At 42.3% G+C, this 24650-nt stretch overlaps 2 protein-coding genes across 2 annotated transcripts in view; one reads left to right on the top strand and one right to left on the bottom strand.

Annotated features, from left to right (window-relative positions):
* The window catches only part of LYRM4 (LYR motif containing 4), a 167416-nt gene extending 145790 nt beyond the window's left edge, over positions 1 to 21626 (bottom strand). The window contains exon 1 of the mRNA XM_044258315.1: positions 21192 to 21626. Coding sequence (XP_044114250.1) covers positions 21192 to 21277 — 86 coding nt within the window. The 5' untranslated portion in view covers positions 21278 to 21626. The remainder of the gene's footprint in view (positions 1 to 21191) is intronic.
* Positions 21627 to 21883: 257 nt separating this feature from the next.
* FARS2 (phenylalanyl-tRNA synthetase 2, mitochondrial) overlaps positions 21884 to 24650 on the top strand; it is a 526339-nt gene continuing 523572 nt past the window's right edge. Inside the window, exon 1 of the mRNA XM_044258345.1 lies at positions 21884 to 22213. The gene's annotated coding sequence lies outside the window, so the exon portion shown is untranslated. The remainder of the gene's footprint in view (positions 22214 to 24650) is intronic.

Genomic DNA, 24650 nt, shown 5'->3' on the forward strand with positions numbered 1-24650 from the left:
CCTTTAGGGGACAGACCATGTCTGAAGGTTTCAGGGCACAGAGAGAATCCTGTGATTCTCATGACATGAGAGATACAGCTCATGTGTTTAGGCAGAATGTAGGAAGAAATTGTCCGAAACCCGAGATCCTCACTCTGCGGTGAGAAACCGTTCTGCCAGAGCTTGGGAAAGGAAGTTGGGGCGTGTTCTCTCTACCCTCACCCAGCTTGAGCCTGAGAGGCCTCAGCAACCGTCGTGACGTGGACAGGCAGGCCGGTAATGACAGCACGCGCAGCTGAGGATTCCCCATGGCAGACCCAGAGAGCCAGCCTCTGCCGCCAGTGGGCAGGGGAGGGCAGGCTGGTGACATGGCTTGGGACACTGCCCTAGTACTGTGTGATCAATTGTTAGTAATGGGCTTGCCTACCTGTACACCTTACAGCGATCCCAAAGAGAAAGAAATCAAGCTGGTTTCATTTGCACGAATGCATTTTAAAATATAATAGATGAATTTCTGGGTGTAAAAAAAGGTTAGATTTAAATTTGGTTGGGCAAGCCAAATGTTATCTTAAAATTCTCTGAGACTCCTCTGTATTCAGATATGTGAAGGCGGAGGAAGTTAAAGAAAACTCCATGACCATCTGCGCCCTAAACACGGTCTCTCCGGTAATTAATCCTTTCACAGATCCTTGTTAATAAGCGGTTACCTGTACACACAGCATTCACTCATACATTTCTTTTGCTTTTCCAGTGTGTTATCACTGAGGAAGCAAAGCTGACTCAAAACATGGGCCCTACACTCTGGGGATGACAATATAGTGAACAAGGAGAAGAGTGGGGGAGGGGATTAACATGGCAGAATTTTGCACAAAGTGTCCGGAAGACAAGGGAGGAAACACCATACATACGACCCATACATTTGCCATGTACTAGTGTATGTATTTGTCCCTGGCTGTGGTGACAGTGGTGAGCAAAACCATGCATAGTCCTTGACTTCCTGCAGCCTGCGGGCAGACCAGAGAGGCAGCTGTTACAAAGACAATGCAGAATTACACCTGTTGTGTGGTCACGGGGCTGAGAGAGCTTACAGTGCTGGGGTGCACCCTGGTGGGGTCCAGGTGAGTGAGCAGGGAGGGGGAACCTAAATGAACACAGAAAGACCTTTGAGACAGAGGAACAGCATGGGTTCAAGGCAGCAGAGTATTAAGGAAGTTGAGAAAAGGGCAATGTGCAGAGAGTCCCCCAAAGAGGGAAGGTGATATAAGGCCAGAGAAGGAGGGAAATGGACCCTAAGGCAAACATAGGCCATGGTAAGGATTTTGAACTTTATTAAGGGCAATGAGGAGCAACTAAAGTTTTTTTTCTTTTTCCTTTATTTTTTTATTTTTATTTTTTAAGGATTTTATTTATTAGAGAGAGAGAGAGAGAGAGAGAATGAGTTGGGGCAGAAGAGCATGGAGCTGATGTGGGGCTGGATCCCAGGACCCTGGGATCATGACCTGAGACAAGGGCAGATGCTCAACCAACTGGGGCACCCCAGAGCCCCTTTCCTTTTTTTTTTTTTTTTTTTAAATTAATTGTTTAATAAGGAAATAGAGTGGGACTGGGAGGTTTCAGAGAGCTTATCAAGAGTCAGCCTATTAGCTGAGTTTTGGAGGATGATTAGGGATTTGCTGTACAAAGGGAGGAAGTGTGTTTCCAACACAGGAACACGTGTGTGATCATATGAAGGCCTAAAGCTACATGACACCATTAGGAAAATGGGAGAAGTTTGATCTGGATGAAGTGAAAAGAGACAGGGAGAGAGGAGGCAGAGCACAAAGAGGGGGATATGGGAAGCTGAGAAGGACTTTTACTGCAGAAGCCATGTACAGACCCTGCTGCATTTAGACAGGGAGAGCAGCATGGCTGGGTGGGAGCAAGTATATCTCGGAGCCAAAGTTTTGGGTTCAAATCTCGAGTGCTCCTTATAAAGTCCTTTATCCTTCAGTTGGATAAACCATGGTGCTCCTTCTGCACAGAAATCACCTACCTACCATGCTCAGCCCAGCGCCCAGCACCCCACTCAGTGAGCTGGCCACCTGCACGTAGAGGGGACCAACTGCAGAACATGTGTGCGGCCTCCCAGGTGAAGAGTAACACTGAGATGGGCCAAGCTAGCAGGATGAAGAAGAGGGGATGGGCCCAAGCAGTGTCCACGCAGAATGTGGAAGAACAGGAAGCCAGGTAAAGGGAAGGAATCTTGGATGAAGGCCCAGTCCCCAGCTTAGCTGGGCAGGCCTGGATGTGTGTGAGTTGCCTGCTGCATCTGGTGCTTGGGATGGAAAAACAGACTGGTAGTAAACACCAAATCAAGGTGGCAAATGAAACTATGGATTGTGATAAAATTATAGAAGGGGTCCAAAGAGGGAAAAGAGGAAGGACCAAGCACAGGAACCTGGGAACGGACAGACCTTCAGGTACATTAGAGTCTCACAGGAAGTAGAGGTGCTGAAACTAGGTGCTGACGCTGAATGTTCTGGTCAGGATTCTGGGGTCGCAGCAAACAGAGCCTGTGAGCAGCAACATTCCTTCTGGGAGGCCGCCCAGCAGGGTCTGTCCTCATTTACTTAACACCTCCTGGGACTGCCTTCCTTTAGAGTTTCAAGTTCAGGGTTAAACGTTTAGGTTGCCACTAAAAGCTGTGCTTACTATTTCATGTCTCCATGGTTAGAGGTTCACCAGTCCCAAAATCTTTTCATCCTTGATCTGAGAAGGGAAGAAACAGAACACTAACTTGAGTCCATTGTGAATCCTCAATACAGAACTGTTGAATGAATGAGAGACAACTGGACCAGGATAGAGATCAAGGGCTTATTCTGGCTCCAGCATAGCTACAAGGAACTATGTTCTCAATTAATTTAGCATTTTACTTGGTAAAGGGCAAAGGAGGTTTTAGATGAGATGCTTTGGCCTATAGAAATGATTTCTGGTTAAGACAACATCACTGTTAGAGATGAGATGCCACGGAGGGATAATTGTATAGGGAACACATTTGTATTTATTCTCAAACTGTGGATGCACAAAAGGAAATGATGAGGGCATTAAAGGAATAATTATGCTATAGAATAATAATTGTAATGAATTGATCACATAAGTAATTTTCAACTAGGTAAAAGGGGTTGTACTAAATCCACTCAAAAACTGCCCTAGAAACAAAAGAATATTAAGGCTAATAGATGCAGTAATGACATCTAATGAGCCATCTGATAAATAAAACAATTACCCTGAGAACAAATAAAATGAATTGAACACTGATGAATATTAACTGGCAAATAAAGAAAATATATGAAAGCTACATAATTAGAGAAACAATAGTGAACCAAGCGTATGTTGTGTTGCAGATTAAGTTAACATCTAGGGCCAAAGAGGCTTTAAAATCATGTCTGAAGCAGTGCCTCAGTGGTTACTTCAGCTCAGGTCATGATCCCAGGGTTCGGGATTGAGTCCCACATCAGCCTCCCATGTGGTAGGGAGTTTGCTTGTCCCTCTCCCTCTGACCTTCCCCCTGCTCATGCTATCTCTCTCAAATGAATAAATTAAAAAATCTTTAAAAAATGTGTCTGAGGGGCGCCTGGGTGGCTTAGTGAGTTAAATGTCAGCCTTCAGCTCAGGTCATGATCTTGGGGTCCGGAGACCGAGTCCTATGTCCAGCTCCCTGCTCAGCGAGGAGTTTGCTTCTCCCTCTCCCTCTGTGCTCTAATAAATAAATAAAATCTTAAAAAAAAAAAATCATGTCTGAAACCTCCAGATACTCTCCTGAAGCTGTATCACCACACAGCAAAGTGTTCACAGGAAACGTCTTCCTTGTACCACTGAGGCACTGTCCCTGATATGTAATGTTTGATTTTGAATGGTCTTTCTCCTTCCGACTTAAGTCTGAGTCATTCCCTCTAATCCAACATATTCAACCAGTCATGAAGACCAGCTAATTCTACTTCTCCGTATATCTCAAAACCAGTCTCTTCTTTCCATTCATCACCATTACTCTAGTTTGGCCTTCACCATCAGGACTGAACGGCAACAACACCATTGCCTCCTAACTGGGCTTGGTGTCTTCAATCCGCTTCATGTTTGGGGTGATCCAGCTAAAGATGTACCTGTAGTCTACTTCAAATACCGAATGGCTTTTGCTGCCTAGCAACACGACCCAGCAGTCTGGCAGGGCACACAGGGCTATGTCATCTGCGGTCCCACTTCTGTGATCTGTCTACTCTCCTCTTCGCCCTCTGTCTGCCATCCGTGGCACCAAACTGCTGCCAGTTCTTCAAGTCCAGCAGCAAGTACACTTTTTTTTTAAAACATCTGCCCCCTCTGCTTCTGCCTCCCTTCACCAGCGAATCCCTACTGAATCTTTACAGCTCAGGCAGCTACCATTGCTTTCTACACCACACTCCCCTTTTGGACAGGCTATGTTGCACCGCTACCACACAGCCTTAAAATTCCCAGTGAAGGTATTGTACTGCAAAGCTCCTTCGGCAAAGATCACAGTTTTGTTTATCTCTGTACCTCTAGCAGGGAGCAAAGTTTCTGCCACATGGCAGGTATCCAAAGAAGTTTAGATGAATGAAGGCTCAAACCAATCTCATCACGTTGAAACTATGTATTTCGGAGAGAAAGAGTGTTTTGGTTAGCGAATAAATAACCTGGCACAGAACGTGACTCCACAAGTTTAACTTGAGCTGGTTAAATTATGTTAGCTATTGCAAATTTTAATGATTTGGCAGTTGGAATGCCAGCATAAAAGATAACTATGTAGTAGCTAATTTACTTGTATCTGCTGAAACACAGAGATGACTTTGGAACACCTGCATGCCAAACATTCCCCAAAGTACTGCAACTTCAGCATTCTCATTTTATAGATGACATACTGAGGAATAAATGATTTATACCAATGTCATAGGGTTTGCTGACCTTAAATTTGAAACATGTTTCCTTTTTCTTTTCTTTTCAGTAATCTCTACACCTAACATGGGGCTTGAACTCACAACCCTGAGTTCACTAGTGGTTGCTCTGGGGCGCCTGGGTGGCTCAGGTGGTTGAGCATCGGACTCTTGGTTTCGGCTCAGGTCATGATCTCAGGGTCCTGGGATCCACCCCGGGGTTGGGCTCCATACTCAGTGGAGAGTCTCATTGAGATTCTCTCTCTCCCTTTGCTCCCACCTCACCAATAGACAAATATATCTTTAAAAAAGAGTGGTATGCTCTACCAGCTAAGCCCTTAGGTGCCCCTGAAACAAGTTTTCTTGATTCAAAGGCCAGGAATCTTTCCATGTCAGGATGGCCTTGCTCATGATTCTCATTCACAGAACAATGAAAACAATATTTAAAGCAAATTAGTTCAGGAAGGATACCATTAGTTCAGGAATGATAAAAGAAGAGAGAAGTTCTAGCATCAAGTCATTGCAACTTTCATTTCTCTTTCGTCATGAATGACTTTTCTGTGAGTTATATTTTTGGTTTAAATCTCAGAATATTTGAGTTAAAAAACCCTGCTATCCTTTCAAAGACAATTCCAATAAGGAGTGGTTATGAAGCCACACAGATAACCAAGATATCACAGTGATACATTGCTATGTCATAACTTTGGAAATTCCAAATTCGCTTCTTAAAATGGGAGGGTAGAAATTACCTGAAGGAATCCTAGTCAAGGCACTCCTATTATAAACACAAACAAATGCCAGGAGAACTCATCTTTTTTCAGCTGACTCTTGTTAAATCTAGAAATTCAGAGCTTGGTTCAGGTCACTGATCTAGTTGTATTACTTAATTTGGTTTATGTAAAAATTTCCTAAATTGGTGAGATACCACCTAATTGTGAAAATAAATGCTAAGATGTATGTAAAAATCTATTACCTGATGAAATGGAATTCAGTGTCAGGAAAGGGGTCGGAGAAGGGAAGAAATAGGAAATGAAGTACCTTCCACCCATGACAAAGTAGTCATATGCCTACTGATGCAAGTCATTAAGAGGGAGACAATTTTCTATTACAGCAGTTCTCAAACTATGTTTTGTAAGTATACTTGGGTTAAAAAAAAAAAAAAAAGCATTACCCTGGTAGAACAGAGTAATTTAAAGATATTTTACAGAAATCCTATTTATTTACTGCATTTTGTGGTGTAGCTTACTCCTTTATTGTCTTACAACATTCTCTACCTTAATTTTTTCTTTGCCTTTATTCTCTCATTTATTATTTTTTAATTACGATAATTATTTCATCTTACTGTATTTATTCTTAGAAGTTTTTTAAGGGGCGCCTGGGTGGCTCAGTGGGTTAAGCCGCTGCCTTCGGCTCAGGTCATGATCTCAGGGTCCTGGGATCGAGTTCCGCATCGGGCTCTCTGCTCAGCAGGGAGCCTGCTTCCTCCTCTCTCTGACTGCCTCTCTGCCTACTTGTAATCTCTATTTGTCAAATAAATAAATAAAAAATCTTAAAAAAAAGTGTTTTAAATGCTTTGGGGCCAAGATGAAGTACAAATAGAATAAGTGGAATCTGCAAACTCTTATAAACTAAACTCAGTAAGCCAACAATGACATGGACCTAAAAATTTTTAGCACTTCGCTCTACGGTCAAGAGTAAAAAATGTTATTTTTCCCCCTATTCAGATTGCTGAATATGTTAAATATTTCCTTCTCAAAGTAAATTGTACATTTTTTATTTATTTTCAAAATCATTATCACTCAATATGGCAGAACTTAGCAAACAAAAATTTTTTTTTGTAATTTCAAGCACATTTAATTATAATAAATAATCCTTTGAAGAGTCTAAGAAGCTATTTTTCTTCAGTACAAATGAACTGTCTCTAGTTGCGGGGACCCATAGAAAGAAGGGATCAAGTACAATAGTTCTAATACAGTGCCACAGGCTGTCCCATGAGTTCAAAAGGAGATACTCAGAATAAATTTAAGAGTAAATTTGGGAAGAACTTAGAAAATTTGAGAGTTATCTTTTTCTCTTTTATTCTCCTCCTCCTCTGTGTTTTTGCCTAGCCCGTAATAGAGAATTAAAAAAAATTTCACAGAGAGGTATAATTTGTTCAACATGTTATAGTGAGCAAAACTCTACTTTGGCTGCTTATTACAGAAGTCTGTGGTTTCTCTGATTGCTCATAATACACATATCAATTTCAAGACTTAAAAAAAGAGAAAACTTTTTACTGGGGGGAAAATCCTAACAATCTTGTTAAGAATGCCAAAAAGCCGCTGGACCACCCAATGTTTGTCTTGTATTCTATCTACTCCGAGGCTCTAGTGCAATAATATACATGAGTTTTCAAGAACTGTTAGGAACAAATTGGATTTGGCCATTTGTTCCATGGCCAAAGAATATTTGGCAGTTAAGGTCTTCAGTGTAGCTGTTCTGTTTTAGAAAGGGAAAGGTGCTTGGTGTTGATGATATTCACATTAGAATTAGCACTATTCAGCTTGGCATTCTTGATCAATCAGAGGCACCTGGGGCAAAAGAGGTAGTCAGTGTCCAAAGATCTGCAACAGTGAGTTCAGAACTTGTGGAGGAAACCCTCTGCCTAGTTCCTGCTGTGTGTGGGAGCTCAAGGTTCTACGTCCTCAGCTTCTATGACAGAGAATAGACCTCTCTCTCTTTTCTAAGAGAGAACAGACTCTTCTCTCTTACTAGAGAACAGACGACGAAATAGGAACCATTACGTAATCCATGCATTAAGACTTCAATCAGAGGCTTCAATCATGCTGCTTTCAGTGGTGTAGCAGGTAGTAATTGAGTTCTGACATTACCAAGAGTTAGTAATTTACCAGTCACAAAACGAGGGACAGCCTGTTTAGCTACTTCAGCTGTAAAGAGAAATTGTGAAAGTAAGTATCTTTGGATTGATGTTTCTAAAACTTCTGAAGGCCAAGTCAGAAGATGCACAGCATGCTGGGGAGTGGGGGGTGGGGAGACTGCCCAGCGGGCTGGGAGGCATTCTAGTTCCCATTCTGTCATTTACCAGTTGTGAGACTTTAGTCAAGCTGTTTATCATTTCTATCCTCACCTTCGTTTGAGACCCATTTGATTACTTGCTGACTATTTCGACTGGCACTCAAAGTCAACTATGCTGGAACTCCAAACCAGTGTTTCTGGTTCCAAGGTGCCCTTGTGTTTTACTTCCCTGACCCCTCATTGTCTATGCCTGGAATGCTCCTCCACTCATGCCTTCCTTCGTGTCCATAGCTGCAGCAGACACTAACTGGTGGCTGGCTCACCAGTCATTCCCAACTCTTTTCTCTTTGCTGCCTTCCAACCACAAAGGCTAGAATTAACTACACCCTCACTTCCCAGCCCTATACCCAGTTAGTGGGAAAACGTAACAGAGTCCCAGTCAATGCTATAACCAGAAGTCCACTACGACGGTTCCAAGTTTACTCTCTCCTTATGAAACAAAAGCTTACTCTTTCCTGGTTGGGGCACCCTTCTTTCTGCTTCTTGCCTTGAATAAGGATATATTTGGAACTTCAATAGCCCTTTGCAACCATCAGGCATACGAATGAGAAGAAAACGAACATTCAGACACCTTGACTTCATGCAGTGACTAATCAGTTCGAGCAGCTACCTACCTCTAGACTTCTCTATGTGAAAATAAACCCCTCATATACTGTGTAAAGGTCTTCTATTACTTGTAGTCAAAAGCATTCCTATTGCTACCTATTATTAAGGTGGTGCTTATGAGGTCAGCTCCTCTACACACATTTTCCTCCTTTAAACTTTACTGACAAAAATTTTTAAAAGATTTTATTTATTTATTTATTTGAGAGAGAGATAGTAAGAGAGAGCCCAGCCCTGGGATTGATCCTAGGACCCCAGAATCATGATCTGAGCTGAAAGCAGACGCTTAACCAACTGAGCCGCCCAGGCACCCCATGAACGTTACTGATAAACTTCTAATGGTACTATGAAAATTAATAAAGGGAAGTCTCATTTGAAATGTAGTGAGGAAGCCCTGTAAGGGGACCTCTGACTCACAAACTTTCCATCCAGCTTACCTCACCCTAGTGGATGGGAAGAAGTTCACTTCACTACCCCAGGAGAAAGGTTTTCTCCTTGCCCAACAACCCAGCCAAGTAGAAACTGTCAGGACCCCAACCAATGAGAAACCATCACCACCCTGAACTCTCCACTTTCATCCAACAGTCTTTTGTTCCAAGCAGCCCCTCCCAACCTCCTCCTTTTTCTCTGTAATATTCTCCTTTGTTCTCCAGACCGGCCTACGGTTTGACATGGCCTTCATGTCCCGAACTGCAATTCCTCTGTTCCTAAATAGTCTCATTTGGCTGGTAACATAATAGGCTCTTTTATTCTTTTAAGGTCAACAATCAGTTACCACTCTCTACCATTAATGGGAGATTCATTTTGATTTGCAGCTTTCACTACAAGAAGTGTAACATTCAAATATTTAATGAAGGGAGGAGTCAAGATGGTGGAGAAGTAGCAGGCTGAGACTACTTCAGGTAGCAGGAGATCAGCTAGATAGCTTATCTAAAGATTGCAAACACCTACAAATCCATAGGCAGATGGAAGAGAGGAAGAACAGCAATTCTAGAAACAGAAAATCAACCACTTTCTGAAACGTAGGACTGGCGGAGAAGTGAATCCAAAGCTACGAGAAGATAGACCCCGGGGGGAGGGGCCGGCTCCCAGCAAGCAGCGGAGCAACGGAGCACAAAATCAGGACTTTTAAAAGTCTGTTCCGCTGAGGGACATCGCTCCAGAGGCTAAACCGGGGTGAAGCCAACGTGGGGTCAGCGTGGCCTCAGGTCCCGCAGGGTCACAGAAGGATCAGGGTGTCTGAGTGTCACAGAGCTTACAGGTATTAGAACGGGGAAGCCGGCTACAGAGACAGAGACGACAGTGAGCTCACAGCTCGGGGTACCTTGAACCAGTCGCAGGCTCGGTGAGCTCGGAGCGCGGCCGGAGGTCAGGCACACGGGAGTTATTGGGCGCTGTTCTCTGAGGGCACACTGAGGAGTGGGGCCCCGGGCTCTCGGCTCCTCTGGGAGTCCTCCCGAACTCTACAAACTCTACGGAAAGCGCTCAGAGAACAAAAGCTCCTGAAAGCAAACCTGAGCGGATTACTCAGCCTGGCCCCTGGGAAGGGCGGTGCAATTCCCCATGGAGCAAAGACACTTGAGAATCACTACAACAGGCCCCTCCCCCAGAAGATCAACAAGAAATCCAGCCAAGACCAAGTTCACCTACCAAGGAGTGCAGTTTCAATACCAAGGAGAACAGCAGAATTCCAGAGGAGGAGAAAGCAAAGCACGGAACTCATGGCTTTCTCCACATGATTCTTTAGTCTTGCAGTTAATTTAATTTCTTTTTCTTTTTCATTTTTTTTTTCTTCTTCTGCTAAAATTTTTTTAACTTTTACCCTTCTCTTTTTTAACTAGTTTATCTAATATATATATATATATATATTTTTTTTTTGTTTGTTTGTTTGTTTCTTTTCTTATCTTTCTTTTCTTTTTTTTCTTTCTGAACCTCTTTTTGTCCCCTTTCTCCTCCCTCACGATTTGGGATCTCTTCTGATTTGGTTAAAGCATATTTTCCTGGGGTTGTTGCCACCCTTTAGTATTTTACTTGCTCCTTCATATACTCTTATCTGGACAAAATGACAAGGCAGAAAAATTCACCACACAAAAAAGAACAAGAGGCAGTACCAAAGACTAGGGACCTAATCAATACAGACATTGGTAATATGTCAGATCTAGAGTTCAGAATGACAATTCTCAAGGTTCTAGCAGGGCTCGAAAAAGGCATGGAAGATATTAGAGAAACCCTCTCGGGAGATATAAAAACCCTTTCTAGAGAAATAAAAGAACTAAAATCTAACCAAGTTGAAATCAAAAAAGCTATTAATGAAGTGCAATAAAAAATGGAGGCTCTCACTGCTAGGACAGATGAGGCGGAAGAAAGAATTAGCGATATAGAAGACCAAATGACAAAATAAAGAAGCTGAGCAAAAGAGGGACAAACAGCTACTGGACTACGAGGGGAGAATTCGAGAGATAAGTGACACCATAAGACGAAACAACATTAGAATAATTGGGATTCCAGAAGAAGAAAGAGAGAGGGGAGCAGAAGTATACTGGAGAGAATTTCCCCAATATGGCAAAGGGAACAAGCTTCAAAAATCAGAAGGCGCAGAGATCGCCCCTCAAAATCAATAAGAATAGGTCCACACCCCGTCACCTAATAGTAAAATTTACAAGTCTTAGTGACAAAGAGAAAATCCTGAAAGCAGCCTGGGAAAAGAAGTCTGTAACATACAATGGTAAAAATATTAGATTGGCAGCAGACTTATCCACAGAGACCTGGCAGGCCAGAGAGAGCTGGCATGATATATTCAGAGCACTAAACGAGAAAAACATGCAGCCAAGAATACTATATCCACTATATCTATCACTGAAAATAGAAGGAGAGATAAAAAGCTTCCCGGATAAACAAAAACTGAAAGAATTTGCAAACACCAAACCAGTTCTACAGGAAATATTGAAAGGGGTCTTCTAAGCAAAGAGAGAGCCTACAAGTGGTAGATCAGAAAGGAACAGAGACAATATACAGTAACAGTCACCTTACAGGCAATACAATGACACTAAATTCATATCTCTCAATAGTTACCCTGAATGTGAATGGGCTAAATGCCCCAATCAAAAGACACAGGGTATCAGAATGGATAAAAAAACAAAATCCATTTATATGTTGCCTCCAAGAAACTCATTTTAAGCCTGAAGACACCTCCAGATTTAAAGTGAGGGGGTGGAAAAGAATTTACCATGCTAATGGACATCAGAAGAAAGCAGGAGTGGCAATCCTTATAACAGATCAATTAGATTTTAAGCCAAAGACTATAATAAGAGATGAGGAAGGACACTATATCATACTCAAAGGGTCTGTCCAGCAAGAAGATCTAACAATTTTAAATATCTATGCCCCCAATGTGGGAGCAGCCAACTATATAAACCAATTAATAACAAAATCAAAGAAACACATCAACAATAATACAATAATAGTAGGGGACTTTAACACTCCCCTCACTGAAATGGACAGATCATCCAAGCAAAAGATCAACAAGGAAATAAAGGCCTTAAATGACACACTGGACCAGATGGACATCACAGATATATTCAGAACCTTTCATCCCAAAGCAACAGCAACAGAATACACATTCTTCTCTAGTGCACATGGAACATTCTCCAGAATAGATCACATCCTTGGTCCTAAATCAGGTCTCAACCGGTATCAAAAGATTGGGATCATTCGCTGCATATGTTCAGACCACAATGCTCTGAAGCTAGAACTCAACCACAAGAGGAAGTTTGGAAAGAGCCCAAATACATGGAGACTAAACAGCATCCTTCTAAAGAATGAATGGGTCAACTGGGAAATTAAAGAAGAATTGAAAAAAATCATGGAAACAAATGATAATGAAAATACAATGGTTCAAAATCTGTGGGACACAACAAAGGCAGTCCTGAGAGAAAAATATATAGCGGTACAACCCTTTCTCAAGAAACAAGAAAGGTCTCAGGTATACAACCTAACCCTACACCTAAAGGAGCTGGAGAAAGAACAAGAAAGAAGCCCTAAGCCCAGTAGGAGAAGAGAAATCATTAAGATCAGAGTAGAAATCAATGAAATAGAAACCAAAAAAAACAACAGAACAAATCAACGAAACTAGGAGCTGGTTCTTTGAAAGAATTAATAAGATTGATAACCCCCTGGCCAGACTTATCAAAAAGAAAAGAGAAAGGACCCAAATAAATAAAATCATGAATGAAAGAGGAGAGATCACAACTAAAACAAAAGAAATACAAATAATTATAAGAACATACTATGAGCAACTCTACGCCAACAAATTTGACAATGTGGAAGAAATGGATGCATTCCTAGAAACATATAAACTACCACAACTGAACCAGGAAGAAATAGAAAGCCTGAACAGACCCATAACCAGTAAGGAGATTGAAACAGTCATTAAAAATCTCCAAACAGGGGCGCCTGGGTGGCTCAGTGGGCTAAGCCGCTGCCTTCAGCTCAGGTCATGATCTCAGGGTCCTGGGGTCGAGTCCCATATCGGGCTCTCTGCTCGGCAGGGAGCCTGCTTCCTCCTCTCTCTCTCTCTCTGCCTGCCTCTCTGCCTACTTGTGATCTCTCTCTGTCAAATAAATAAATAAAATCTTTAAAAAAAAAAAAATCTCCAAACAAACAAAAGCCCAGGGCCAGACGGCTTCCCGGGGGAATTCTACCAAACATTTAAAGAAGAATTAATTCCTATTCTCCTGAAACGGTTCCAAAAAATAGAAATGGAAGGAAAACTTCCAATCTCATTTTATGAGGCCAGCATCACCTTGATCCCAAAACCAGACAAGGATCCCATCAAAAAAGAGAGCTATAGACCAATATCCTTGATGAACACAGATGCGAAAATTCTCACCAAAATACTAGCCAATAGGATTCAACAGTACATTAAAAGGATTATTCACCACGACCAAGTGGGATTTATTCCAGGGCTGCAAGGTTGGTTCAACATCGGCAAATCAATCAATGTGATACAGCACATCAATAAAAGAAAGAACAAGAACCATATGATACTCTCAATAGATGCTGAAAAAGCATTTGACAAAGTACAGCATCCCTTCCTGATCAAAACTCTTCAAAGTGTAGGGATAGAGGGCATATACCTCAATATCATCAAAGCCATCTATGAAAAACCCACCGCAAATATCATTCTCAATGGAGAAAAACTGAAAGCTTTTCCACTAAGGTCAGGAACATGGCAGGGATGTCCATTATCACCACTGCTATTCAACATAGTACTAGAAGTTCTAGCCTCAGCAATCAGACAACAAAAGGAAATTAAAGGCATCCAAATCGGCAAAGAAGAAGTCAAACTATCACTCTTCGCAGATGATATGATACTATATGTGGAAAACCCAAAAGACTCCACTCCAAAACTGCTAGAACTTGTACAGGAATTCAGCAAAGTGTCAGGATATAAAATCAATGCACAGAAATCAGTTGCATTTCTCTACACCAACAACAAGACAGAAGAAAGAGAAATTAAGGAGTCAATCCTATTTACAACTGCACCCAAAACCATAAGATACCTAGGAATAAACCTAACCAAAGAGGCAAAGAATCTATACTCAGAAAACTATAAAGTACTCATGAAAGAAATTGAAGAAGACACAAAGAAATGGAAAAATGTTCCATGCTCTTGGATTGGAAGAATAAATATTGTGAAAATGTCTATGTTACCTAAAGCAATCTACACATTTAATTCAATTCCTATCAAAGTACCATCCATCTTTTTCAAAGAAATAGAACAAATAATCCTAAAATTTATATGGAACCAGAAAAGACCTCGAATAGCCAAAGGAATATTGAAAAAGAAAGTCAAAGTTGGTGGCATCACAATTCCGGACTTCAAGCTCTATTACAAAGCTGTCATCATCAAGACAGCCTGGTACTGGCGCAAAAACAGACACAAAGATCAATGGAACAGGATAGAAAGCCCAGAAATAGACCCTCAACTCTATGGTCAACTAATCCTCGACAAAGCAGGAAAGAATGTCCAATGGAAAAAAGACAGCCTCTTCAATAAATGGTGTTGGGAAAATTGGACAGCCACATGCAGAAAAATGAAATTGGTCCATTTTCTTACACCACACATGAAAATAGACTCAAAATGGATGAACGACCTCAATGTGAGAAAGGAATCCATCAAAATCCTTGAGGAGAACACAGGCTGCAACCTCTTCCACCTCAGCCGCTGAAACATCTTCCTAGGAACATCGCCAAAGGCAAGGGAAGCAAGGGTAAAAATGAACTATTGGGATTTCATCAAGATCAAAAGCTTTTGCACGGCAAAGGAAACAGTCAACAAAACCAAAAGACAACGGACAGAATGGGAGAAGATATTTGCAAATGACATATCAGATACATGGCTAGTATCTAAAATCTATAAAGAGCTTATCAAACTCAACACCCAAAGAACAAATAATCCAATCAAGAAATGGGCAGAGGACATGAACAGACATTTCTGCAAAGAAGACATCCAGATGGCCAACAGACACATGAAAAAGTGCTCCATATCACTCGGCATCAGGGAAATACAAATCAAAACCACAATCAGATACCACCTCACACCAGTCAGAATGGCTAAAATTAACAAGTCAGGAAATGACAGATGCTGGCGAGGATGCGGAGAAAGGGGAACCCTCCTACACTGTTGGTGGGAATGTAAGCTGGTGCAACCACTCTGGAAAACAACATGGAGGTTCCTCAAAATGTTGAAAATAAAACTGCCCTATGACCCAGCAATTGCACTACTGGGTATTTACCCTAAAGATACAAACGTAGTGATCCGAAGAGGCACGTGGACCCGAATGTTTATAGCAGCAATGTCCACAATAGCCAAACTATGGAAAGAACCTAGATGTCCATCAACAGATGAATGGATAAAGAAAATGTGGTATATATACACAATGGAATACTATGTAGCCATCAAAAGAAATGAAATCTTGCCATTTGCGACGACGTGGATGGAACTAGAGTGTATCATGCTTAGCAAAATAAGTCAAGTGGAAAAGACAACTATCATATGATCTCCCTGATAAGAGGAAGTGGTGATGCAACATGGGGGGTAGGAGAAGAATAAATGAAACAGGATGGGATTGGGAGGGAGACAAACCATAAGTGACTCTTAATCTCACAAAACAAACTGAGGGTTGCTGGGGGGAGGGGGGTTGGGAGAAGGGGGGTGGGGTGATGGACATTGGGGAGGGTATGTGCTTTGGTGAGTGCTGTGAAGTGTGCAAACCTGGCGATTCACAGACCTGTACCCCTGGGGATAAAAATATATTATATGTTTATAAAAAATAAAAAATTAAAAAAATATATATTTAATGATGAAAGGAGGAGTTCTGATACTCAATTTGGTAAGCGTTTGGGCATTATTTTTGCTTTTTCTCACATTTTACATTATTTTTTACCTGTAAGAGGAGAAATCGCTGATAAAAATTATCTCTGAATATAATTTCATCTTACCTATTAATAAATAATTATAAATACATACTGCATAGTTACTGTGCTAAGCACTAGGGATAAGGATCTAAAACAGAATTTCTGCTTTCTAGGAACGAATGGCAGACACAAGTAAACCTACAACAATAGTGTTTGACATGTGTAATAATAAATCTGAGAGCACAGTGCTGCCTTCATGTCCACTTACTTTCCACTTTATCTAGAAACTGGCTGTCAGGTATGGCATGAATCACCTCAATTTCCCATCTTTTCTTATCTTCACCTCACTGATGAAAAAGTATCCCTCCTCCTGTCCTAAAACCAACTGTGCTCTCAGACATACCACTTCTCACCCCTTGTGGGGTCTTCCTCTAGCAGTTATCCAAACTCCCATATCATATTAACCAGACTTCCTGGGGTGGTGGGTTGGTTTACACTCACTGTGACTGTTTACTTCCTTCTGACTCACTTCTCAACCCCCACAATCCAGGTTCTGCCTTAATTACCTCACTAACACTGCTCAGGTAAAGGTCCCTAGATATTTCCATACTGCCAATACCAGGGACCACATTTCCGTCTTTCTTTATTGGACCTTGCTAAAACAAGTGCCCCTGACCACTTTCCCGAAACATGTGACTATGTTGACTTCTGTGAAACTACTCTCCTTGCTTGTTCTCTGCTCATTTTTAGACACTACAGTGTTATCCAAGTGTGGGCCAGGAGTCAGTAGGGGGGGGCCTCTGAGACCTTTTCAGGAGATCCACCAGAAAAACTGTTTTATACTATACTATACTATACTATACTATAATATAATATAATACCAAGACATTTGCCAGTTCCACTCTCATTTTCTTAGTGTACAGTGGAATCTCCCAGAGGCTAAAGGACATGTGATACAACAACAGGCTGCAGGCAGACACAAATATAAGAATCTACCCTTCTTTTACTAAGACAAACCTTAAAGAGACTTGCAAAAATGTCGGACGTCACTCTGTCACTAATTTAATGGTCACTTTTCATAAAAATGTTATTTTTGTTTGTATGCAATGGGTTTATCAATTCATTGAAAAATAGGTATTTTAAGATGTTTTAGTTTTGATTTTTTTAATATGATATTGATAACTATGGCACACATACACAAAGCTTTTGGGTCCTCAGTTACATTTAAGAATGTAAAAGGATCCTGAGACCCTTAAGTTGGAGGACCACATTCTTAGACTATATCTCTTGGCCTCCTTTAGTGGCTCTTCTTTGACCAACCCCTTAAATTTTGATGTTCTCTAGAACAGCATCCTTAGCCCACTGATTTTGTCACCATATACTAAGATTTCTCAGTCTTGGTATGTTTGACATTTTGGGTCAGGTAATTCTTTATTATGGGGGATTCTGTGTTTAGCAGCATCCCTGGCCACTAGTATCCTCCCACCCAAACTGTGACAACAAAAATGTCTCCAGATATTGTCAGATAAAATTGTCTCCAGTTTAGAACAACCACCCTAAATGCTCTTCCTAAAAATTTCACCTAATATGAAGACTTTTTTTTTTTTTCTAGAGAGAGGGTGTACACATGTCAAGGTGGGGGACCAAGGGAGGGGGAGAGAGAACCTTGAGCATGCTCCATGCCCACCTCAGAGCCCGAAGACATGGGGTTCCATCTCACAACCCTGAGATCATGACCTGAGCTGAAATCAAGACTTGGATGCTTAACCAACTGAGCCACAAGGTGCCTCAAGTACAAAAAGCACTTGACATGTATTAACTCATTTAAACTTCAACCTCTGAGAGATAAATTATCTGTTTCTACAGAATTTCTATTTTATGGATTAAGAAACTGCCAAACTGAGAAGTGAAATGACTCTTCCAGGGTCATACAGCAAGTAAGTGATGATGGTAACTCCAGCCCTGTTTGCTTACCTGAGCTTTACACTCTTGTGAGTAACTGCCTTTGCTGGGCATCAGATGACATTCACTCAAGATGTCTGAAGATGTATTCATAAGTCTTCTTGTCATTAGACCAGCTATTTCTGTACTTAAGTCAGTTAATGGCACAACTTTATACTTAATCTTTCTGTGCCTCAGCTTAACCAGTAACCTGGAAGGGATTCTAGACTCTGTTGGATTCTTTCTTCCTTATTCCTGAATCCAATCATTCATAGGGTTCTAACAAGTTTACCCTATGACTATTAATCAAATATGTCTTTTTTCTCTATCTACCACTATTCTTGCCTTCATTAGACCCTAATCTCTGGGATGCCTGGGTGGCTCAGTTGGTTAAGCATCTGCTTTTGGCTCAAGTCATGATCCCAGAGTCCTGGCACTGAATCCTTGTTCAAAGGAGAGCCTGCTTCTTCCTCTACCTTTGTTGACTGCTTGTGCCCTCTCTCTCTCTGACAAATAAATAAATAAAATCTTAAAAAAAAAAAAAGGACCCTAATCTCACATCAGCATTGGTATAATCAACTCCCATTTGGTGTCTTTGTATCTAGTCCTCCAAATTATCTTCTACACTCCTGCCAATGATCTACCTAAAATGCAAATCTGGCCATGTCAGTTTCTGTTTTAAAATGTTTTTTTAGCTGCCTGTTAGATAAGAATAAAAGTTCTTTCACATGGTGCCTAGGCCCCTCAGTCCACCCTCAGTCTCATCCTCTGTCACCCCCTGAATCACACTTAACTCTGTAGCAGTTAAATAATCTTCTACTGTTTGTTGTTATCTGAGCTACTATGCTGATTCACACCTTTGACCCAATGTCATCTTTTGGGACATGTTCTTGGTTGAACCCCTATGCATGCCCATCACAGCACTTAACACAGTTTGTGAAAATGGTTTTTATAACTGTGTCCCACTGGGGTTTGTTAAAAAAGCCACTGATGCTAGGTGCTTTGCTGAACCCCAAGCTCTCCAGGTTTTGCACACAGGGCAAATTAGTCTTCAGACAAGTTTTTGGAAGCACTTAAATAAAATGGACCTGTTTGGATGGAGGCTGGGGTTGTGGAAGAGGAGAATTAGGAAAACCTTTGTTCTGAGAAGGTCATGATTGAGCTGAATCCCAAAAAAGGATGAACTCAAGAGTGTTTAAAGGGCATTGTCCAATAGAGAGAACTTCACAAGGGAAAAGGGGCTCTTTTTGAAATTCACAAGATACAGCTTTAATACAGAAGGACATTATTTTTTAACAAGTGAGTTAATTAGAGAGCGTACTAGTGGGAATCTCAGGTTTTAGGTCCATGATTTCAAGAAAGTATGAAATGATTACCAGACTCCTATAGTTAACACAGTTACATGTGTGTAATAAATTTAGTTCAAAAACAACTCAATGTATAATCTGAACAATTATTTTCTATATGTAAATTACCTTACAGTGGCTCATACAAAAATTTGTTTCCAATTTTCTGCCCACCAGTTACAGCTTTGAATGGTTTTCCTGCAGTCTACTCCTGTTGACTTGGCATTTATTCACTTCATAAAAATTTTGCCTCGAATGTGGATTTCACCACCTGGCTCATAAATCATTTCCAAATGGATTTTTAGTAATGGGAGAGTTCTCAGAGATTACCTAGTCCAACAATCAAATTTTGTAAACGAGAATACTGAACTACTATGGTTGAATGACTTGTTGAAGATTACATATTACATATTCTCTGAAGACTCCTTGGTGATGTGCTTTCATATCCACTCTAGATACGTATGGGATACCTAGGGTACCCTCCAGTGTGTGACCTGTGTGCTGATTCCCAGTTCTTGTTCATTCTTAGTAAATTTAAATGACAAACTATCTTCTTCCAGACTGCAAATAACTGGTTACCACTTACTCACTTGCATATTTTGTCAGTGTCTTCAACAGACTTGAAGTTCTTGGTGCTAGGAACTTGGTTAATTTTTCGTCAAAAATTTCATCAGTATTCCTGATATTTACAAACTTTACCTTCTAAAGACAAAGTCATTAAGTAAAATTATGCTCTCCTATGAAATGTTTCTTTCAACCATTTGACTGGTCTCACTGGTAGTACTGTTTTCAAATTTACAAGACGAATACCTTTTCTATGCAGGTATCTAAAAATTAGTCACTGCTTGAGAGGTTTAGTATTCTGTCCCATAACCAACGGTGTAATGAGTCTCCTTATCACAGGGCCTGCCAACTCATATATCCATTGGGAGGGTTGTGCCTATATGATCAGACTCTGTCCTAGGTCACTCAATCCCTAGGCTGGGCAGTCACCCAAAGTGAGACCTGGCATTAAATATGGCTCAATGCTGAGAAGATCAGGTAGTCAGTAGCAAACACCAAATCTGCAGAGAGAAAATCATTAAGATACCTACAGTAACGATGGGCCAGAAGTTATAAGGAAGCAAAAAAAAAAAAAAAAAAAAAAAAAAGGAGAGGCTGTGAGGCAGACAGAAGAGATATGAAATCAATAAGGGACTCAGAAGCAAATATGAGAAGGGGGCAGGCATGAAGAAAGTTGTGTGCTACACTGAGGGACGGAAGTTTAGACACTCATTCTCCTGCCGCAAAGATCCTTTAAGCGGTATCCCATCTGAAGATGCCAAGATAAACGTTTCCCATTTCAGAAGTTTTTGAGGTTCTTTCCTTTACAGCTCTTTGAATCTCCTTCTTATAAACCCTGTTTTCGCCCCACGCGCTCCTCAAAGTCAGTGCCCTAAGGAGAAAGAATTTGATTCTTGCAACTAAAAAAGCTAAGTAAGCACCTAGGATAGTGGCTAGAGCGAGGCTTCAGCTTTCGGACATGTGCTACTGGCTGCTCGCTTCCTCTATCGTCTCTCTGAATCCTAGGACAAGTTCTGTGCATGCGACACACGGGTCCCAGCGTGAGCACCTGCAGCTTCCACGTCTACTCTTCTCACGGCAGAAACACACCAGTAACCACGCTCCCAGAGAACCAGGGAATTCGACGCGGGGGAAAACATCACAAGATCTGAACGTCTCTCTGACACAAGGAAGGGCAAGCCCACCCTCCCTTTCCCCCTCCGAGGTTTCAGAGAGCCACGCTGGTCGACAGGCGCACGCTTCCCGGCGGCGGAGCCTTCGCATCCCCGTCCCGAAGTCATCGGCGCGGGACAGGAGCTCCCCGCACCCCGGACCTCCCGGCCCCCGCCGCCCGCCGGGTCACCTGTAATTGTAGGCGCTGAAATGCTTGCTCTCTCTCAGCATCGCCCGGTACAGATCTAATACTTGTGCGCGGCTGGAGGCTGCCATTTTGGAAGGAAAAAAATAAATGGGTCCTCTTCGAGAAGGTCCCGAGTTTAACCTAACCCACGAAACTTCAGTCTATGCAAAACCACGAACGAAATAAAAGAAAATGCGGTGTGGCTCGGTCTCGCCCGCGGGCCGGGCCTTGTCCTGGGTGAACACCGGCCCGCGCCTGGAGGCGCTGGGCGTCGCGCGCCGCTTCGGAGGCGGGCGCAGGCGGGCTTCGGGCAGCTTAAGGGGGAGGCGCCGACCCGGAGGCGTTCCCGTCCTCCGCCCGCGCCTCCGAGGAACCGGCGTGCAGCAGCCCTCCCGGAGGGCTGAGGCGGAGATGGGGGGACGGCCGCAGGGAAAGGGCTGAGCCTGTGGAGGGGCGCGGGCCAGAGGCCCAAGCACTGAGTGCGTGCAGCCCGTCTAGGAGCGCCTTCGCGAACGGCTTCGGGTCGTAGCGGGGACACTTAGTCTCCCACCGCAGCGCTTAGTCGCACCTCCGCGAGGCCCGAGGGCGCGTTGCCAGGGTTACCGAGCGCGCCCCAGGTCGACGCTCCGCCCCCGGCCGCAGATGACCCGCCCCTTGCGCTGGGGCCGCCCTCTGCGCTGCCTGAGAGGCCGAGCGGGGTTTCCAGGGCGCTTTTACGTTACCGAGCTCTGTCTGTGGGCTCCCAGGGCCGGGCGCTTACTGAGCGCAGGGACGGGTCGCGCCGAGGGGGTCGCAGAGGCGATGAGTGAGGGACTCCCTGGTCCTCCGGCTACGCTCAGGGCGGCCTGCTAAGGGCCTCAGGAGCAAGGACCTCCTTCTTGTCAAAATGGCAGCGCCCAGCGTGCTGTGAGGGTATCTTTAAGGGAGGGGGTGCGTCGGGTAAGAGCCTCCCCCAGGAGAGTAGGCAGCGTGCCACGCTTCAGAGTTTGAAACACCCAGGTTTGGGTCTCCTGGGCGAGCGGTGGGTAAGTGCCGGCCTCCCTGCAGCGTGGGGTGCGACGCGGGCGGTCGGTCCTGGTGGTGGGGAGTTAACTTGGCCGCGGGATTTCCCCCCATTCAGGGTGTTGAGCTCTGGAGGTTTTGCTTTTGAGTTTTTCAGTCCCGAAGAGTTTTGTCATCTACTGTATACAAAAGGTGGCGTGGCGTGGCGTGGGTAATTAATTGGGAAAACTTAAGGGATTTAAGGACTCTCTTCACACCCAAAGCAAGAAGCCGAGCAAGTTTTCTCTTGAAGATCTTCGTGGCTAAGTTTTCTGTCTTGGTCTTTCTCTGAAGACGTCAGCTTCCAGAATCACCCTGTTACAGTGGTGAATAAAGTCGGTCGTTGTGATCCTTGAACGTAGGACTGGGCGCAGAGAAGCCTGAGCCAGTTGTAGTTACTGTGTTTGCAAAGCACCTGTCTTATTTTGGGACTTTCTCTGTCTGTAGTCAACTTTAGGAAGCGCCACGGTTTTTTGCTCAGAATACAGTAGGAGTGACTTTAGACGTCAAAAGCAAATTTGCCTCAACATCCGTTTTTCTTCAGCCACTGAGTTGTGGTTGTATGTCATCTCTTTAAGTTTACGTGGTTTTAAAGTGACCCTTGCTTTATATCAAAGTCTCGTATTTTCTGGAACTTTAGGAGCAGGAAACACTTTTCTGATCTTGCTGCACTTCAGTGTACTTGGAACGTGGTGTCCTTGCACCCAGATATACGTGTTACTATTACTCGTTACAGTGTAATAGCGTTTTTTAAAAAGGCGGAAGAGAACATACTTTTTTAAAAAAGATTTTATTGATTGATTGATTGAGTAATTGGGGAGAGTGAAAGCAAGAGAGATCACAGAGAGAGGGAGAAGCTGACTCGCTAATGAGCAGAGAGCCCCTCTCTGGGTTTGAATCCAGGAGCCGGAGATCATGACCTGAGCTGAAGGCAGAGGATTAACCGACTGAACACCCAGGACCCTGGAGAGAACATACCATCATTATTAAACTTCCTTTTTCTTTTCTTTTCTTTCTTTCTTTTTCTTTTTCTTTATGTTTTGTTTTGTTTTGTTTGTTTGTTTTTAAGGTCTCCCACAAATATGAGTACCAAAATAAGGTTTTCTACAGGGTATCTGAACTTTTGTCACTCTTTTTTTTTTTTAAAGATTTTATTTATTTGTCAGAGAGAGGACGTGCGTGCACAAGCAGGCAGAGTGGCAGGCAGAGGCAGAGAGAAAAGCAGGCTCCCTGCTGAGCAAGGAGCCAGATTTGGCACTGGATCCTAGGACCCTGGGATCAGGACTGGAGGGGAAGGCAGGGGCCTAACCTACTGAGCCACCCAGGCATCCCAACTTTTATCACTCTTGCAGGATGCTCAGGTCATTGGGCAAGTCTTACCTCAAGGTTACTGAAAGAGATTTTAATATTTGAGTTTTTCTTGGCATTACTTAAAGGTTTAAGACCAAGGGAATTGCACCTTACCACAGAGTAAGATCTGGAGCCATTTTCTCTTAATATGGTAGAGGAGTGCTAATGATCTAAAATGCAACACCTGGGAAAACTACAATAATAAAGAAAGCTATCAAGGTAAAAGGAAAAAAAACCATGAAAGTTATTTTGGTTTGTTTAACAAGTGGGGTGCCTGACTGGCTCAGTTGTAGAGCATTCGACTCTTGATCTCAGGTTTGATGAGTTCGAGCCCAAGACTGGTTGTTGTAGAGATTACTTAAATAAACTTAAAAAAAATTAGTAGGTCTTGCTTTATTATATATTGCTATCATCTACAAAATGAAATTGGAGTAATTATTCCTGTCTGCAGTCTTTATGTCTAATTATCAGGCAATTTAATCATTAATGTATGCAATTAATGTATCGCAGTGACCTTAACATCATAATCAAATAAAGCTTTTCAAAGAAACATATAAAGTTTAGTTTGTTTGGGTAGCCTAGTCATCTGTTAGTATAAAGAATAGTTGAGATTAGGAAAGTGGGAGATTCCCAGTAGATTCAATGCTGTCCTCACAAAAATACTTTTATTGTATTTGAAATAATATACCGGTATCTTGGAAATCATTGCCTTGAACAACTAATAAAAAAAATTACATTCCAAAGCTTAATTTCTATTTTTGTACATCTTTATTGCAGAGGTGACTAGTTTCAATAATAGCTCCATTTGAGGTTGAAACTGGAATTGGGTCAGTACCTGAGAATTACTTATTTATATGTCCTTTAATATGCATCTATTCTGGGCTGAATATTGTTTTAGGTACTGACTATAAGGTAGCAGTACCTACTTATTACCATCTAGGCTTCAAAATGTAAAAATTGCCTTAGTATTCACCTGTCCATACTTAAGAAATATTTATACTTCTTTACCTATGGAAAAGGATGTATTACCTTGTATTAAAGTTAGATTGCTGGATTACTAATGAGCACTTA

Source organism: Neovison vison, chromosome 1 (genome assembly GCF_020171115.1).
Source record: "Neovison vison isolate M4711 chromosome 1, ASM_NN_V1, whole genome shotgun sequence".
NCBI classification, from domain to species: Eukaryota; Metazoa; Chordata; class Mammalia; order Carnivora; family Mustelidae; genus Neogale; species Neogale vison.